The sequence below is a fragment of the Scyliorhinus torazame genome, chromosome 2 (assembly GCF_047496885.1).
Source record: "Scyliorhinus torazame isolate Kashiwa2021f chromosome 2, sScyTor2.1, whole genome shotgun sequence".
NCBI lineage: Eukaryota > Metazoa > Chordata > Chondrichthyes > Carcharhiniformes > Scyliorhinidae > Scyliorhinus > Scyliorhinus torazame.
In genome coordinates, this window is record NC_092708.1 from 152,223,096 (window position 1) to 152,241,945 (window position 18,850).

At 44.3% G+C, this 18,850-nt stretch overlaps 1 protein-coding gene across 3 annotated transcripts in view; it reads right to left on the minus strand.

The window, feature by feature from the left end:
* Positions 1-18,850, minus strand: part of LOC140392817 (signal transducer and activator of transcription 4-like) — a 206,454-nt gene that overhangs the window by 125,559 nt on the left and 62,045 nt on the right. For all 3 annotated transcript variants that reach the window (XM_072478479.1, XM_072478489.1, XM_072478499.1), the window contains one exon: positions 1,896-1,994. In XM_072478479.1, the coding sequence (XP_072334580.1) occupies positions 1,896-1,994 (99 nt within the window). The remainder of the gene's footprint in view (positions 1-1,895; positions 1,995-18,850) is intronic.

Below are 18,850 nucleotides of genomic sequence, written 5' to 3' on the forward strand. Positions count from 1 at the left end.
AACACTGCAAATTACAATCTTATAGTTAAGCACATTAACAGTAAACACTTAATCTCTTAAAGGCTAGAAACCCAAAACATCTATTTCCCCTGTAACCTTAAACTCTACCGAGACTCCTCCATTTCCCAAACTTCAACCATAAATCTATTGGTCACATCTAGCCAGTGACTACCACACAACCTAAGTGACCAGGACTTGAGATTGGTCTTCGGTTCAGCGAATAAAACAATCTTTTGCACAAACTGGCTGTTGCCTTCAGTACTTCTTTTCTATCTGAGCTGTGTCCTGAGGTTGGCTGCTCCTCTCTCTCACATGTTGTTGCTTCTTAAATACCTCATCTGTGCCGAGTTTGCTTCCTGGCTCACAGCACCTTGATTACTAATTGTATCAATTGAAAAGAGCACCCTGTTCCTAATGCTTTCTTGTTTCTTCTTTTCTCTTAGTTGATGCCCAGACATGGTTTACAAAATGCATGACAGTTTGACTTTACTTGTGCAAAAACAATACACTAATTTTAATAGCATCCTACCATTTCATGACAAGAGTGAGCTCTATTTATGCTAGGCATGAGTATATGGACAAGTAGCTACTTTGAACAAAATCCCAAATCCAGCACAAGAGTTAATTTGCTTTAATAAGGCATTGTAAGCAATTGATTGATCATGGAGCTTCCGTTTTTGAGTTTTGTTTATGAATTGTGATTTGCTGTAGAATCAATTGCAAGTGTGTGATGAACTAATATCATAGTTGAGACACGCTACATTCAGTTGATAAATTCTGCAGCGGATATTTGCATAAGTTGATGCTACAGCTAATGCATCCTGCTGATCCTGGGGCTGAAATATGGTGCAGCTGAAACACGTAATAGCTGATCCTACAGATGATATGCAGAACAGCAGAACTGAATTCAAATATACTTTACAATTGTTATTGTAGCTAATACACAATGTGGCTGATCCTGAGGCTCAAGTGCAGAAACACATGTGTGTTTGGAACATCAAGCAAATAGATCAATGCTGGGTTTATTGGATAGCACTCAAATCGTCAAAAATTACAGCTCATTTTAAATGTCTTGTTTTTGAATCCATAATCAATGGTGTTTTGATAGTACTGCCAATTAGCTCTTTGGATATCATTGCTGTTAAATAAAAATATTAATGTGCTGTTATCAGATTTTCAGACCTAATGATCACCTGATATCGGTGGTGAAATTTTGCCAATAGTAAGTATTGCAATTATAAATTGAATAACATGAAAATATCTATTTCAGAAAGTAGCTGCATTTTAATCACTTTCCAACCTTATATGGAACTAACAATCTAAATGTGTATGAAACTTGCTCATGAGCTGGAATTTTCCGCCTTTCTATGAGCTGGAATTTTCCCTGCCTTTCAAAATAGGTCATTTAATTTTGCTTTACTATTTGAGAAATTGATATAATATCTTGATGGAAATTAATTAGACTTTAAGCCATTTAATAAAATAAGACACAGCCCAGTTCTTAGTGATGGCTTCCAACACTGTTGTCTCCTGTACAGGTTTGGCAACCAATGCTGGAAGTTCTTCTTATCCCCAATAAATGAAGGAACGGAAAGGATTTCACAGCCTATGATGTTTTATCTCTGAAATTCATGCATCAAAAAAAGCTATACATCAGTGTATTCTGAGTTACATTCTGATCTACATTTATTGATTCCAATAGAAAATAAATTCAATCCAGGGTGTACAATAAGATGCTGTTTTATTATTGTGTACTACTGCAACAAAAAACATTTCATAATTTGCTGTTTTACTTACCACTTGACTGATCATTGGATATTTAGAAGGCGGCACTAACAAAGCAACTTTTGTATTGCAGTGAAATACAAAAGCTTTGTCAAAAATTGCAAACATACCTGCTCAGGTGTGTTCACTGTTGTTAGAATCCTCTGCTCCTCCCTGAGACAATTTGCGATAACAGATGCCATATGTAAAGGATTTCCCAGATACTGCACCTATAGCATGCAGAAAATCATAATGTAACAACAAAATATTCAAACTCGATGCTAACAAAATAGGCAGAATTATTTTTATGCCTTGAATCTCTATATTATTGGAATTGTGAAGTGGTAATCCAAGAACGAAGATTATTATTCTCATAGATTTCTTCCTTTTCGCATGATTTGCTTTTTGTGACTTATTTCAGCCTGGGGCAGAGAGGAATATCAGACCATCTGGATCACCTATCTATTCATATTTAATAAAATTGGATATTTACTGGCGATACTGATGGTAAAGGGTTGTCTGCCGTTTCGCAACATTACTGGAGGATTTCCAAGTCACCTTAAGGTGAAAATGCCCATATGTGGAGCTAAGGAGAACACTTAAAAGAAAACTGAAAGAATGTTTGAGGTAGACGATCTTGTATATGTGAAGAATTTTGGGAGTGGCACAAATTGGATCCCTGGAACAGTTGTGGCAAAAACAGATCCAACATCGCACAAGGTGGGTGTTCAAAAACATTTAAAAAAACACCTGGATCATCTGAGGAGGAGAGAATCGCACATAGAACCAATGGGACAACTTGGCCTGGCTTTCTTCGGTGTCTTTTTGATCTTCTGAGCATTGGTTGAACCCGAGAGTTTGCTTGATTTTCATTTGCTATTGAAGATGATTCTTGCTGTTTTTCTTGGCTTTGTACATCTTCATCTTGTTCTGGTTCTGCATGCTGAGGTATCTCTTGTTCAGTTGTCCTTGCTTACAATATCACCTTGTGGTTCCACAACAAAAGGTTGCTTAACTTTCAGCAAGACTCTCGTTTCATCTTAGAACTTGCCCATCATCTGTGATGATGATACATGATTGAGGACCTGATAATTGTAGTACATTAGCACTCTTCAATCATCCGTTTCCATCAGGATCTTCTATCCTGACCGTCTTTTCTTTCTAGTGGTTGCAAACATCTTGTTGTTTTGTCATAAATACCTCTTCTGCCTCCTTTTTTGAAATGCGGGCTTCTTCTCAAGTTTTCGATTTGTTTGTTCCAATGGAACGTATGGAAAGGTTGTTCTAAGCTGTCTGCATTGACATTTCTGACAAGTTGCACAATTTTCCATCATGATTTGAATATCTCGATTGATACCCAGCCAGTATACCTTCTCATTGGCTCATCTTTTATATTTTTCTATGCCTAAGTGCTCTTCATGAATCTTTTTCAGAATCATTGGTGATAATGATTTTGGAATTACAATTCTATTTTGCGTCAGCAAAAAACCATTAGCTGCACTTAACTCTTGTAGAAGGGACTTTAGTGTGTGGATTAGTTGCCTGCTTAAGGGTATTCATTTTAACTAGCTGTTTGATTATATTTCATAAGAATAGGCACTTGGCAAAGCATGATGGATATTTCGCCTTATTTCAGCCAAGAGTTCTGTATGCAATAGTCAAATGGTCAAACAATGTACAGCTGCACATTGTTTTGCTAACATGATCTTTTATTGCTTAGGAAAGGGACAGCTTATTTCCCAAGGTTTGTTATTAAAACATGGCTCTGGTTGCAGTTTTTGTCTCTCTCTCTCTCTCTCTCTAATCTAAAGCCGTGTTTTGTCCCGGATACTGTTCACTGCATGATATAAATATGTGCTTTTACCTCTGTACGAGAGGGCATTTTGGAATGACTTGAGTCTATCCAGCCCTCCATGAATTCATGCAAAAGACCTTTGGCGAAAACTCGAAGTGCTGACTTATAATTTCCTCGACAAATTGGCATAGTCGTGCAGTTTTCCTACTTTAACGGAAAGTGAACCGAAGGACACACTAAAATACTCTCTCAGCTGTACGGGGGAGAGCCTTAGCGCACCTCAGCTGAAAGGGAGTCAAGTGCTCGGCAGCCTTATTTTACCGGCCGGTGACTCATGCTAGGATGAGTTATCTTAATTAATAAATTAACGATAGCTGCATGAGAAGAACAAAGATGCCTTAGAGACTAGAAAATTGAACAAACAACAGGCTTCGTGATTCGTGAAAGGACTGACACTGGTGAGCGTCCTAATAATTTCCGCAGTTGTTGTTATATATATATGTTCCAAAGTATTTTGCAGGAGGCACATTGGGCAGTAGACATGGACGTCCCCTCACAGGTCGTCCCGAAGCCTCGGTAAAGAGATCCGGAGCGAGAAAAAAGGTGAACTCCTCAAAGAAGACATATAAGGGAGTCAAAATGAGTAAGAAAATTAAAAGAAACAATCATAAAGCAACGAAATGAGCTAGGAAAACCTATATGTCCCCCATAGGAATAAAATGGAGCTGGCCCCTCTCTAAACAAAAAAACAGGGGAGTAAAAGTAAATAGAAGATTAAGGTAAAGATTTAACAGTTGGGTTCCTGTCGAAAAGGGAATTCAGATTTGTCTGTAGCCGTGAGATAAGGCTAACAGTTAACTGTGATATTTGCGAGCTGCGAGAATCTGTAGGCGGGATTCTCCCATTCTGGCGCGATGGCCTGACACCGGTGTAGAAAATGGCATGAACCATTCCAGCGTCGGGCCCACCGGAAGTTGCGGAAGTCTCCACATTTCCGGGGGCTAGGCTGACGCTGGAGGGTTTGGCGCCCCGCCAGCCGGTGCCGAAGGGACTGTGCGAGTTTGCGCATGCGCAGAACCACCGGCGTGGTTCAGCGCATGCGCAGACCGGCCGGCGTATTCTGCTGCATGCGCAGGGGGGTGTCTTCTCTGCGCCGGCTATGGCAGAGCCCTACAGGGTCCAGCGCGAAAGGAAGAAGTGCCCCCACGGCACAGGCCTGCCAGATCGGTGGTCTCCGCTCACGGGCCAGGCCACCGTTGGAGCTCCCCCCAGGGGTCGGATCCCCCCGCGCCCTCCCGAGCACCGCACCAGCCAACCTACCTGCTAGGTCCCACCGAGTGTGACAATGTACAAATCCACACCGGTGGGACTGGCCAGAAACCGACGGCCGCTCGGCCCATTGGTACCCAGAGAATTGCTGGGGGGCTGCTGCCAACGGCCCCCGACCGGCGTGGCATGATCCCCGCCCAAAAACCGGCGCTGGAGATTATGGCAGCCGGCTTCGGAGTGGCGGGGTGGGATTCACGTCGCCCCCCCTGGGGATTCTCCGACCCAGCGGGGGGGTTTGGAGTATCCCGTCCTATGTGATTTGTTTGTTTTATGTGTATACTCGACGGACATTTCCCCAATTAATGTTGGTCAAAGCATTAAGTGCTGAGCGGGTTGTATTTTTTTCTCGTCAGGTATTGTGAGTTCAAGATTATAATTTAAGTAATTTGTGCTGAGATTTCTCTAAAGCACTGAAACATCGGAAATTAAAATCAGTTTAAAAGAAAGAAAATGCCTTTACGAATAAAAGTAATTGAACAAAATAAGTTTTTAGATTATGTGAAAAGACGCAACTGGCATCATTCCAAATTCTCCGCCCACTTAGGTTCTGTAGGAAACATTAACCATTTCAGCAGACAGTTCATCTTTTCTGAATTGGCAAAGAAAAATATACGTCTCTAAGAATAGCTAATGCCTATAAAATCAATCATTGGAAATTGTGGTATTTATAGCTCCCTTCCAGGGGATGTTTTGCTGCTTTTCAAACACTCTTTGGTGCATCTTGGCCAGCTTTAAAAGATGGGATCGCGTTAAACGGGGATTGGGCACGAAATGATGATCATTTAAATGAAGGAAATGAGTCCCTCGAACACTGGTTAGCAATAGGGGGAAAGAGGCTATCATGCAAGGGGGCAAGAAGCATAGTGACATAGGCGAAGTGACACGGTGTTTGCAGAAAAAGGGTGCGAGAATGCCCGAATTTGTGGCCAGATTTAAGAATTGTTGGGAAGAGCATGCTGGTGTTGCATTGGTGGACAATGGACCTTTAGCTCTGCAGACATTGTTGAATTGCATGCTACCAGAGCATGCAAAAGTTACAAATTGATTAATTTTACCTGGCAAACACAGCCATGGACAGTAGTGGTTACCTCCTTGGTAAACATGGACCGAGAAGGACTGTTCATGGCCCCCAAAGATCAAAAGCCTAAAATCACAGGGCAGTTCTACCAAGGAAAGAGAGGGAAGGGTTGAGGTCAGCAGGCAAGCTGGTCGATACTCTGATTATTTCAAAAACTACACCCCTCCCTCTGCTTGGCAGACAGACACTCTGCAAATTGGGAGCAGTAATACATTGCACTAACAATGGAATGTTCATGGAACTTCTTCAAATAAGAGTTCACCAGTTGTTGAATTTAATAACCTCTGACCCAGAGCCAGGTCGCTCTGTGCTTGTGTCATTTTGTTGGCAGCTGAGCATTAACCCTTACAGCACCATTGTTAAACAACTTCAGGAAGTCTTACAAAAGATTAATGACCCTTATTAAAACACCTGATAGAGTCCAGCCAAGAGAACATAGTGACCCATTGCACGGCTTGGTACGCTCATGAGGGTGAGTACGCATACAATTTACAAGCGCAATGTCACTTAGGGAAGCAAACAGCATTGCATGTCACCCCATTTTTATTTTTCGGTGCTGTGGGATTAGGAATGTTAGTACAGTTGACCCCTAGTCAGAGGGACATTTTTAGAATGGTTTTAACTTCAGAACCCCATCTAACATTGGCCGTAAGACATCCCGCTAAGGCAAAGCAAATAGGAGAACTGATCAAAGGAGGCCAGAAAAAAAAAGTACTACATGAGATTGATGTTGAAATAGACGGACGAAATTGCCTGATAGAGTTTTATGGCCAACGGGAGGGCAGAGTGACCTGAAAAGAGGAGCAATGGCCCGCTACATTTGAAAGACAACAAGCGCCCCGAAAGAGCCATCATTTACTCCCTTCAATCCTGGCCCAGATACCGGCACACCTATGTGCCCAACATAAAAATCATGTTGGAAAGGTACATTCTGCCCCAGCGCATAGGGTGCAGTTACAGAAGAACGTTTCCCTGCCCTGCTTAAAACAATACCAGTTGGCACTGGAAGCAGAAAAAGGGATAGAGGGAGTGATCAATGCACTATTACAGCAAGGGGTGCTGAAGAGGACACAAAGCCCTATTCTCCCCATTCCAAAGGAAGACCCAATGAGTGGTGGTTTGTGCAAGATCTCAGAGCCATCAATAGAATTGTTATCCCTATTGCTCCATTGGTGCCGGACACAAATCATTTTGTCTTCTATTCGGGAACATCTGCTCAAGCGGCCGAATTGTTTGCGCTTACTAGGGCATGTATTCTAGCTAAAAATAAGACAGTCAATATTTATACTGATTCTTGATACGCTTTTGGGGGAGTACATGATTTTGGTCAATTATGGAAAAACAGGGGATTCATAACTTCCTCCGGCCAACCTATTAGACATGCTAAATTGGTTTCAAATTTACTAGATGCTGTTCAGCTGCCCAGCAAGATAGCCATTTTAAAGTGCAAAGCGCATGCTACTGCAGACGATGAAGTCTCATGCGGCATTAGATTTGCTGATAAAATAGCAAAAGAAGTGGCTCTCAAACAGTAGCCACAACTGCAAGCTGCTGCAGTAGAACTTCCGTCCACCATAACAGAACCAAAGTTAAAACAGGCACAAGAGCAAGCCTCTCTACAGGAGCATCGCTCTTGGCTAAAAGCAGGTTGCTATCACGACAATCATCAAATCTTGGTCCACCCCGATACCTGCGCAGTATGTCCCAGAAGTCTGCTTTTGCCACTATGTCGCTTTGCCCATGGGCAGGCTCATGTGGGCAAAGGAGGGATGACACATGCCATATGTCAACAATGGTATGCTCCAGGTATTACGGTAACAGCAGAATAATCGGGGCAAAAACACCCGCTGTCTTTGACATCTACCACAATCCGAAATGCCTTTTGAAAATTTGCTTGGTTTGGAATACCAATGTATTAACAGTGACAGGGGAACTCATTTCATTAGCAAATTGACCAAAGCCCTCACAGAAGCCATGGGATTTGATTGGAAATTGCATATGTCATATCCGCCGCAATCCTGAGGAATGGTGGAAAGGGCGAATGGAATAATTAAAACTGCAATGACAAACGTGTGTCAACAAAATGGGCTGCTATGGTCAGATGCCATACCCATAGTAAGGTATGCCCTGAGAAATCAGAGAAATCGCAATACGGCTTTAACCCCATATGAGATATAAATGGGACGTCCTATAACAACTGGAACAAAACCCCCAATGACTCCAACGGCAGTAGCCTTAATATGGGCAGATGAGGCATCACTCAAATATGCCCAGGCCATGTGTGAAACCGCTGGAAAATGTGCGACAGGCTCAGATGCATTCAAAAGGGGGGAATACACACCCCTTTAAACCTGGAGATCAAGTATATGTGAAAGCACTAAACAAAGATTATTTTTCTGCCAGGTGGGAAGGATCCTACCAAGTGCTGCTAACAACCCAAACAGCCATTAAAGTTTTTAAAAAGCCAGATTGGATCCACGCAACTCGGTGTAAGCTACATCATACGGAACTTTGAGAGTACTAGCGAAACGCCGAGCTGAAGAGAATGACGGCGCTGCTGTTTTTATGTATTATCATATTAACCCAACATCATGTAGAGGGTAAACTGCATACTAACATCTTAATATACATGTCCCACTCATACGCAGAGAGGGTAAATAAATCTAGATGTTGGGTTTGTAAACAAATTCCTAGATGCTTGGGGGAGGGCATCCCTGTGCGACCTATCCCATTCACCATTAACAAGATAGCAGAATGGGCCCTAAGACAGAATAATACAGGGCATGGTGAAGATACACAGGATATGTTAGATTGGAGATCAGCTGGATACGATATGAATAGGTTTAAAGGATGGTAGTGGCCTAGGTTTAATCTAACATGCCAGTCGCCCTGTTGATCCTCCCCATGCTATTTGAGATATGTAGTCCGTTATGTGCATCACGTTCAGCAATTGCAGGACCATCCCCATCATGGGACGACACAAAGTATTACGACATGAGCACAAATGCTGGGAATAATGATACCACCATTAGGAATAGCCACGAATGCATACGAACTACGAGACATCCTTGAGCAGGTAGCTAATGATACTGCAGAAGCTGTTCACCAGATAGAAACTGAGATGATTGCTATACGAGTGGTTGCCCTGCAGAATAGAATGGCCCTTGACTTCTTGCTAACTGAAAAGGGAGGTACTTGTGCCATGATCGGAAGTGACTGCTGCACGTACATCCCTCAGAGAAAATTAATAACCCGGTGGATCACATTCGTAGAGAGGTAACAAGATTACATGATGAGACTTTGGCTTTGGGTGGTTGGGATAGTTAGGACAGAGGATTGTGTTTTGGATTATAATCACCGTTGTAATCCGGATTGTCGTATGGTTACTATTTAAATGTTGCTCGGGGATGTTGTCAGGGCATGGGAGTGAGTATGTCAGCATTGCCTCCATGGTCCCAGCATCTTAGCAATCAAGTGCCCATTCCCCTTATTTTATAACCCACCCTTTGCTGCGGAAGACACGGTAATGTACTAACGGTGTGTTGATCATAAGATCAACAAGGAGGGAATTGTAGAAGGGACTTTAATGTGTGGATTAGTTGCCTGCTTAAGGGTATTCATTTTAACTAGCTGTTTGACTATATTTCATGAGAAGAGGCACTTGGCAAAGCATGATGGATATTTCGCCTTATTTCAGCCAAGAGTTCTGTATGCAATAGTCAGAAGGTCAGACAATGGAAACAATGTACAGCTGCACATTGTTTTGCTGAGAACATGATCTTTTATTGCTTAGGAAAGGGACAGCTTCCATAGTGTGGTGGAGTCTTAGTCACATTTCTGATTAACAACGGGTTAAAGGGATAATGGGAACAGGTAGGGAGGTGGATTGGAGACCAGGAAGAGATCAGCCATGATCTGATTGAATGGTGGAGCAGGCTCGAAGGGCTGAATTGACTACTTCTGCTCCTAGTTCCTAGGTCTCTATGAAAGACACAGGAAGGGGGTCAGGGGTGGGGTGTGTGTGACCAGGATGATTTGATTGGGGGGCATTGTTCTGAGGTCTGTGCTGTCGATGGTGGGATCTTAGTGGAAAATCGAGGGTACTGGTGACTGGTGCTAAGAGGGCACCGTGACTATTAGAGGAGATATGAGATGTAGGAGAATGGGAGGGTAAAGGTCCGAAGGTGGTGGGCATAATTGTCGTCACGAGGGGTCATTTACGTGGGAATGGAGACTGGCAGGTGCGGGGTCAGCAGGAAAGGGCCTAGGATGATGTTGGGAGGTTCAAGGGTAACTGATCAAAGTGTAAGCATAATAATGGGGGGGCGGTCGACGTGATGGAAAGTAGGGGGTGGGTTACAGGATATGAATAAAATGTGTTGGACACTCGGGCAGCACGGTGGCGCAGTGTTCTCACAGTGCCGAGGTCCCAGGTTCGATCCCGGCTCTGGGTCACTGTCCGTGTGGAGTTTGCACATTCTCCCCGTGTTTGCGTGGGTTTCGCCCCCACAACCCAAAGATGTGCAGGGTAGGTGGATTGAACCCGCTAAATTCCTCCTTAATTGGAAAAAATGAATTGGGTACTCTAAATTTATTAAAAAACAGAAAACAAAAATGTGTTAGACACTGCCTGGAAGGTGATATGCATCCTGAAGCACAGATGGTTCAGGATATCAATGCCTCAATGTCCAACAGAAATGTTTCTTGGTGGGAGGAGGACCACCAGGTGAGTGGAGCTGACGGTCCAGCCCTAGGCCAGATGCATTCTCAGGGGTTTCAGAGTCTGGGGCTGATGGGGCCACAGTGAGAGGGGGCTTGGAATGCATGCACACCCTTAGAGTGTCCTGGGTGGAAACCTATGGGGGATTCTCCCTTTGGGTGCCCGAGGACCCCATCTGACACCTTGTGGAGAAGGGGTGGTGGGAAGAGTGGGGAATTGTATGATACATTAAAAACCCTTCAGCACAACCAGTATGACGCCTCTCTCACTTTCTTCTGCAATGGGGGCTGACCTCCGAACGCTTGGCCCTTTCCCCCAAGGCATCCCCCCCCCCCCTCCCTTCTCCTGGGCACACCACGTGATGGGTGTGTGCGTCGACTCAGCAGGCAGGTAGGGGTCAATCTATGGCATAGGTTGAGGAGCACCAGCACCCAGATTTCTATGGATTATCTTCACCCCCTTGCCCTCGACAGTGGCTCGCTGATGGTGCCAACACAGTCCCAGTACCCTGGAGTGATGTGACACAGACCCAGGGAGGGTGGGAGATGGGGGTAGTGGATGGGTAAGGTATTGACGACCGACCAGGCCATGTGCTATGTGAATCAGGCGAGTATGAGGGCCTCCCTGGCCATCTGGCTTGCCGGATCGTCGCCGCTGCGCCTGTCTTGCAGCTTCCGGCTGGTCGTCCGGTTCCTCCCCGTGCTCATCATTCAGCCTCAGCCGGTCCGGCGCTGCCTCATAATCCTCTTCCTCCTCCTCCTCTTCCTCATCCTCATTCTCATCCCCCTCGGAGGTGGCCACATGTTCCTTGTCAGCAACCTCCAGCTCTTTGCCCCGCTACTGTGCGAGGTTGTGGAGGACACAGCAGACCATCACAAAGTGGGCATATCTCCGGGGGGTGAACTGGAGTGCACCTCTGGAGCGGTTGAGGCATTGGAACCGCACAGGAGTCTGATGCACCGCTCAATGATAGCCCAAGTGGTCACATGGGCCTTATTGTATTGGTTCTCTGCTTCGGTCCAAGGTCATCATTAGCCAGATCCTCCGTGGGTACCCCTTATCCCCCAAGAGCCAGACGCTCATCCTGAGGTGGTCCTCAAAGAGGCCGGGGATGTCGGACTGCTGCCTGGGCATCCTGCTGGGCTTGGTCCATGTCAAAAGCGATGCAGTTTTCCGCTCGGGCAAATAGGGTATCCGTGACCTATCGGATATACCTGTGGGCTGTGACCAGCGGGATACCACAGATCCCCATTCGAGCCTTGGAATGATCCTGAGGCGTAAAAGTTTGGAGCTGCAGTTACCTTGACGGCCACCTGGAGCGGGGGGCTCCTCCTCTTCAATGTAGTGACAAGTCCTTGAGGACATGGCACAGCTGCCACACCATCTCCTTGTTGAGACTGAGCCTCCTGCGGCACATGTTGTCATCTGTTCGAATGACCAGCGACGCCTGTACACGCTGGGCTCCCTTTCTGGGTCCCTCCCTGGCCTGTCGGCCGGCTGGGTCCTTTGGGTGTGGGGCAGGGTCCGGCACATGGGCTCCTGCCTTGAGCATCTTCAGACACTGCTGCTGCAGCTGTCTCCGGCGTCTGGCCGCCTGGCCTAGCAGCAGCACCACTAGTGCAAGTTCTGCTGGGTCCAAATCACTGCTCTAGCATTCAATATCTGTAAGGCATTGGGAGTGGGTGTCAGGTCGACAAACAGTGGTGGCTCCCACCTTGGGACCCTCCATTCCCCCATTGATCCTCCCCCTCCCCTCCACTTGCAACACCCTGCCCACACAAAAAAAAAGGAAAGGAAAGGGACAGCTTATTTTCCAAGGTTTGTTATTAAAAAATGACTCCGGCTGCTGTTTGCGTCTCTCTCTCTCTCCTGTAGCCACCTGGGTTGGCCACTCCCGACTTAAAATGGAGGTCCGCAAAGAATGCAGGGAAATTCAGCCAAGACAGGAAAAACTAGCAGGTGCAAAGTCTCCTGTGTATTAGAACTTGCAGAAACCCAGACAGCACTGAAACTAGCAACCATCCGCATATTAATGAGCGATTCCCAGGAACAATTGAAACATTTAAGGCGAATAAGGCCAAGCCAGACTCCTCGGCACCAGCAGGAGCCAAGACAAAGGAAGGCCAACGGACACTTAGGAACCGCCCAGCAATCAGGGAATGGCTCCAGTATTGGAGAAATCGATCTAAGCGATCAGAACGTAGTCCAATCACTTGGAACCAGGTACGGGGTCCGCCCCGAACGGCGCGAAGCCCCTGGGGACTATAAAATAGAGTTCCCAAGTTCAATTCGGTCTTCTTGGCAGGGTCACTCAGCAGCGCGAAACAACCCTTGACAGTGACCTGCCTCGCTGCCGCACCAACCAAGTAAGTCTCCAGTCAACGCACGCTACGAGATAGGTGCTCCTAGCTACCAGTTCATACCTTTTGAATCCTACAGACTCAGAATCAAACGAAAGGCCATTTGTTCCCCTGACCTGGTGGGCCAGTTCCGAAGCTAAGTATAGGCCTTTTAGTGATAGAGATAGTCTAGTAAGTAGAGTTTTTATGCATGAGTAGTGATTGACTGTGTATAATAAATGTGTTTTGATTTGAATCTTACTAATTGGTGTGTCGAGTTATTGATCAGTACTTGAACTTGAACCTCGTGGTGGTATCATAAAGGTACCTGGCGACTCTAGAGCAAAGGTTATAGAAACAGAGCAAATTAAGTAAAGACACAATGGGCAACAAATTAAGAGCCAACCAAAGTTAGCAACACTCCCCAATCTAAAGCAGTGTTTTGTCCCAGGTACTGTTTACTGCATGATATAAATATGTACTTTTACCTCTGTACAGGAGGGCATTTTGGAATGACTGGAGTCTATCCAGCCCTCCATGAATTCATGTTTGATTAAAAGACCTTTGGCAAAAACTCGAAGTGCTGACTTAATTTCCTCGACAGCTCTGCTCTATTATAGTAGTTAGAGCAGGATCCTTTCGGCCATCCCTCGCTGAGATATTTTATTATCTTCTGTAAGATTTCATCTTTAGTGGTTTCATCTCTTATTAGTTTTGACTTCTCGTCGGGGACTGGAAGGGATTCCACCACAAAATTTACTTCTGCTTGTATGTCCTCATCTAAATGTTGGTCTTCTTTGATGTCTGTAGCACAAGATAGTACATTCACTACAACAAGATGTTTACCTGGTGAGTAAATTATAACAAAATTATATCTTTATAACGTCATTATCATATGTTGCATCCTGGGTGACATCTCATTTCGATTCTTTTTCACTATTGCCACAAGTGGTCTATGGTCAGTTTCCACTAAGAATGTCGGTAGGCCAGATACGTAATCATGGAATTTGTCTAATCCATTAATCAAGCCCAGCATTCTTTTTCTATTTGAGCATATCGCCGCTCTGTGTCAGTCATTGGCCTTGAAGCATAGGCAATTAGAAGCCAATTCTCGTCATTGTCTTGCTGCAATAATACTGCTCTCAACCCATCTTTCGACGCATCTGGTCAATCAATATCTTTGTCTTCTTCGTTTTCTTCGTAAAATGTTAACACAAGTGCTGTAGTCAATGCTTCCTGTAACATTTACCATTCATGTTCATGTTTGTCCGAGTATTGAAGGTGCACAACTTTGTGTTCTGCTCATCGAATTTGAGCTGCCAAAAATCCTGTGATGCCTCCAGTTTGCTAAAACATGTCACTCCTGACATCTCACATGTGATTTCTTCTCTCTTCGGAATAGGATAATGCTCTCTTTTAATGTTTAAATTGAGATCCTTCGGATTCATACTGATAGGTAGGTCATTATTAACTTTCTTCGCACAAACCATGGAGTTAACCAAATCTGTTGGTCTTCGATACATTTTATCATTCTCTCCCAGTTCATTCTTAAGTTGTTCCTTCAGTGGAGCTGGTGGTCTTAATGAGTGTATGACTGGCCGTGCATTGTCTTTTAACTGTATGCGATAGGTGAATGGTAACACTCCGAATCCTTGAAAAAGTTATGGCAATTCTTTCAGGATTGCATCCATTGATGTCTGTTGCGTAGTTATATTACAGTCTGCAGTCTTTTCACGAGCTCGAGTGCTTCATATGCTTCCACTCCCAATAAAGATACATGCTCAGAGTCTACGATTGAGAACTTTGAGTGCAATTTGTTCTTTACACGGACCTCTAGTTCACAGATTCCCAGTGTTTTAATTATTTTGCTTTTTAATCTTTTAATAGGGTTGTGGTATTTAAAACATGTGGCTTAATCTTTATTTCTTGTAAATTGGATAAACTGATTAAATTGGCTCTTGCTCCCGTGTCAAGTTTGACATTGATTAATGTTCCATTAATCAGCAGAGGAACTGTCCAGTTATCTCTTCGAACACTCACATCTGCATTGCTGTTACTGAAAATTTGCTTTGCTGTCACAATGCATATCTTCACTAGAAATCATATCTATGAAAAATGTGTTCAAGATTTATTTCATCAATCACGTTGATTGACTTTGGTATTTCTGATTTTTGCCTTTGCACGTGGAGCAGACTTTTCCAATTGCTGGATATTGGCTTTGCAAATGCTTGTTACCACATTTCTTGCATAAAATGGAGGTTTTGTTAACTCGCTTAAAATGGCCACCGCTGCTGGGACCACATTTTGCCTTCGGGTGCATCACAACATTAATGGCATCGGCTGCCTCTCCAGGCTTTGTGCCAAATATTTTCAGGTGTAGAGTGCTAATCTGCTGCGCAGCTAGCTCGCTGGCACGACAAATCATTTTTTTTTTAAATTTAGAGTACCCAATTTTTTTTTTTTCCAATTAAGGATCAATTTAGTGTGGCCAATCCACCTAACCTGCACATCTTTGGGTTGTGGGGGTGCAACCCATGCAGACACGGGGAGAATATGCAAACTCCACACGGACAGTGACCCAGGGCCGGGATTCGAACCCGGATCCTCAGTGCTTTAGGCAGCAATACTAACCACTAACAAACAAAGAACAAAGAAATGTACAGCACAGGAACAGGCCCTTCGGCCCTCCAAGCCCGCGCCGACCATACTGCCCGACTAAACTACAATCTTCTACACTTCCTGGGTCCGTATCCTTCTATTCCCATCCTATTCATATATTTGTCAAGATGCCCCTTAAATGTCCCTATCGTCCCTGCCTCCACTACCTCCTCCGGTAGTGAGTTCCAGGCACCCACTACCCTCTGCGTAAAAAACTTGCCTCGTACATCTACTCTAAACTTTGCCCCTCTCACCTTAAACCTATGCCCCCTAGTAATTGACCCCTCTACCCTGGGGAAAAGCCTCTGACTATCCACTCTGTCTATGCCCCTCATAATTTTGTATACCTCTATCAGGTCGCCCCTCAACCTCCTTCGTTCCAGTGAGAACAAACCGAGTTTATTCAATCGCTCCTCATAGCTTATGCCCTCCATACCAGGCAACATTCTGGTAAATCTCTTCTGCACCCTCTCTAAAGCCTCCACATCCTTCTGGTAGTGTGGCGACCAGAATTGAACACTATACTCCAAGTGTGGCCTAACTAAGGTTCTATACAGCTGCAACATGACTTGCCAATTCTTATACTCAATGCCCCGGCCAATGAAGGCAAGCATGCCGTATGCCTTCTTGACTACCTTCTCCACCTGTGTAGCCCCTTTCAGTGATCTGTGGACCTGTACTCCTAGATCTCTTTGACTTTCAATACTCTTGAGGGTTCTACCATTCACCGTATATTCCCTACCTGCATTAGCCCTTCCAAAATGCATTACCTCACATTTGTCCAGGTTAAACTCCATCTGCCATCTCTCCGCCCAAGTCTCCAGACAATCTAAATCCTGCTGTATCCTCAGACAGTCCTCATCGCTATCCGCAATTCCACCAACCTTTGTGTCGTCTGCAAACTTACTAATCAGACCAGTTACATTTTCCTCCAAATCATTTATATATACTACAAAGAGCAAAGGTCCCAGCACTGATCCCTGTGGAACACCACTGGTCACAGCCCTCCAATTAGAAAAGCATCCCTCCATTGCTACCCTCTGCCTTCTATGGCCTAGCCAGTTCTGTATCCACCTTGCCAGTTCACCCCTGATCCCGTGTGACTCCACCTTTTGTACTAGTCTACCATGAGGGACCTTGTCAAAGGCCTTACTGAAGTCCATATAGACAACATCTACTGCCCTACCTGCATCAATCATCTTAGTGACCTCCTCGAAAAACTCTATCAAGTTAGTGAGACACGACCTCCCCTTCACAAAACCGTGCTGCCTCTCACTAATACGTCCATTTGCTTCCAAATGGGAGTAGATCCTGTCTCGAAGAATTCTCTCCAGTAATTTCCCTACCACTGAAGTAAGGCTCACCGGCCTGTAGTTCCCGGGATTATCCCTGCCACCCTTCTTAAACAGAGGAACAACATTGGCTATTCTCCAGTCCTCCGGGACATCCCCTAGCATGGCAAATCTTAATAGCATAATCGAGCTGAAGGTAGTTTTCCCTTAACAGCCTCTCCCATAACTTGTTGTTACAAATCCTGAACACAATTTGATCGCTGATCATCAACGCTTGCAAGGTAGAAAAGTTACATGACTGAGCAGTCAATGGCAAATCGGTCAAAAAAAACCTATCAAACGATTCACCTGCCTTCTCGGTGTGCATGCGAAAAATATAGCGCTCGAACGGTGTGCAATAAATGCACTAAAGAACGTCTAATTCTAGACTAGTAAAAGTTTTATTGTTGAACAATTGCGTGAATAAAATAACTATAATAATATTATCAAAAACTAACTATAATAAATTAACTACAAATTGTGACTATCCACGACGAAGACCCTCTATCAGCTCCCTGAGGTAACAGTGTCACGTGCTGATTGGAGGTCTTGTCTGTCACTATATACATGACTGCATATTCATATCATCATACTCTCCTGTCAGGAACATGCATTCAGGAATAAATCATTAAATGTGGCTGTACGGACAATTATAGATCTTAAAAGGATCTTATTTTGACTTAAATCAGTTGTCATTCACATCTGTCTGAGACCCGATTCATCTTGTTGATAATGGCTTCACACTTGATAAAATACCACAGAAGAGGTTTAGAACAAATATAATGGCACATGGAATTCAAAGATATTGGAGGGCAGAAAGTAAAAAGTAGGAAAGGTTCTCAGACTGGAAAAATTATTCTGTTTGACAGGGAGTTAGATGGAATGTTCACACTTGCTAGAAACACAAATGACCTGGGCTTCTGAATTGATGGAAAGAACAGAATGTGTTTTCAGAAGGATACAGCATAACTGCAGTGAAACCTTGTTTACTGACCAACAAAGGCAGCTTTCACTTCATTACTGGCTAATGTGGTTAATGATGCTTAATTTTTCCAATCAGAAAACTGAAACAAACTATTTAAATGTCAAGTGGCAAGGTTTTTCCACTTCACTGGCACATCAATGAACTTGGTTACTATTAACATTCATAAATTACCCTAATCTAACTGTCATTATGCTCAAAGGGAAAATATAGGGCAGCCTCCAACATTATTCATATCTAAAATAAAGTTAGGCAGGAGGAGACAAAAATATACTATCCATTGTAAGCTATTTAAGTGTCCTACCACTTGTAGGCGTTATTATATAACCTCCAAAAATGGGTGTGAGGATTGTGATACAGAATTAACCCTTGTTGCAGGCAGAATGCAAACTTGTGTTGTTAAGTAGGGTGGCATGGTGGCACAATGGTTAGCACTGCTGCCTTGCAGCGCCAGGGACCTCGGTTCAATTCTGGTTTTGGTTGACTGTCTGTAGTCTGTGTGGGATTTGCACTTTCGCCTGTGTCTGCGTGGGTTTCCTCCTGATGCTCTAGTTTCCTCCCATTGTCCAAAGATGTGCAGGTTAGGTGGGGACACGGGGATAGGGCGGGGGAGTAAGCCTAGGTAGGGTTCTCTTTCAGAGGGTAGGTGCAGACTCGATGGGCCAAATGGCCTCCTTCTGTACTGTAGGGATTCTATGGTTCTATGGTCGCTGCTGCCTCTGCAGAGGGAATGTGAGAAGCCAGCATGAGTTCCACAGGTCACCTGCATACTTAAAACCAGCCTGCACCTCTTAAAGGAGCTGCATACTTTGATTGGAGAGTGGGAATATGTAAAATGGGAATAAGACCTGGGA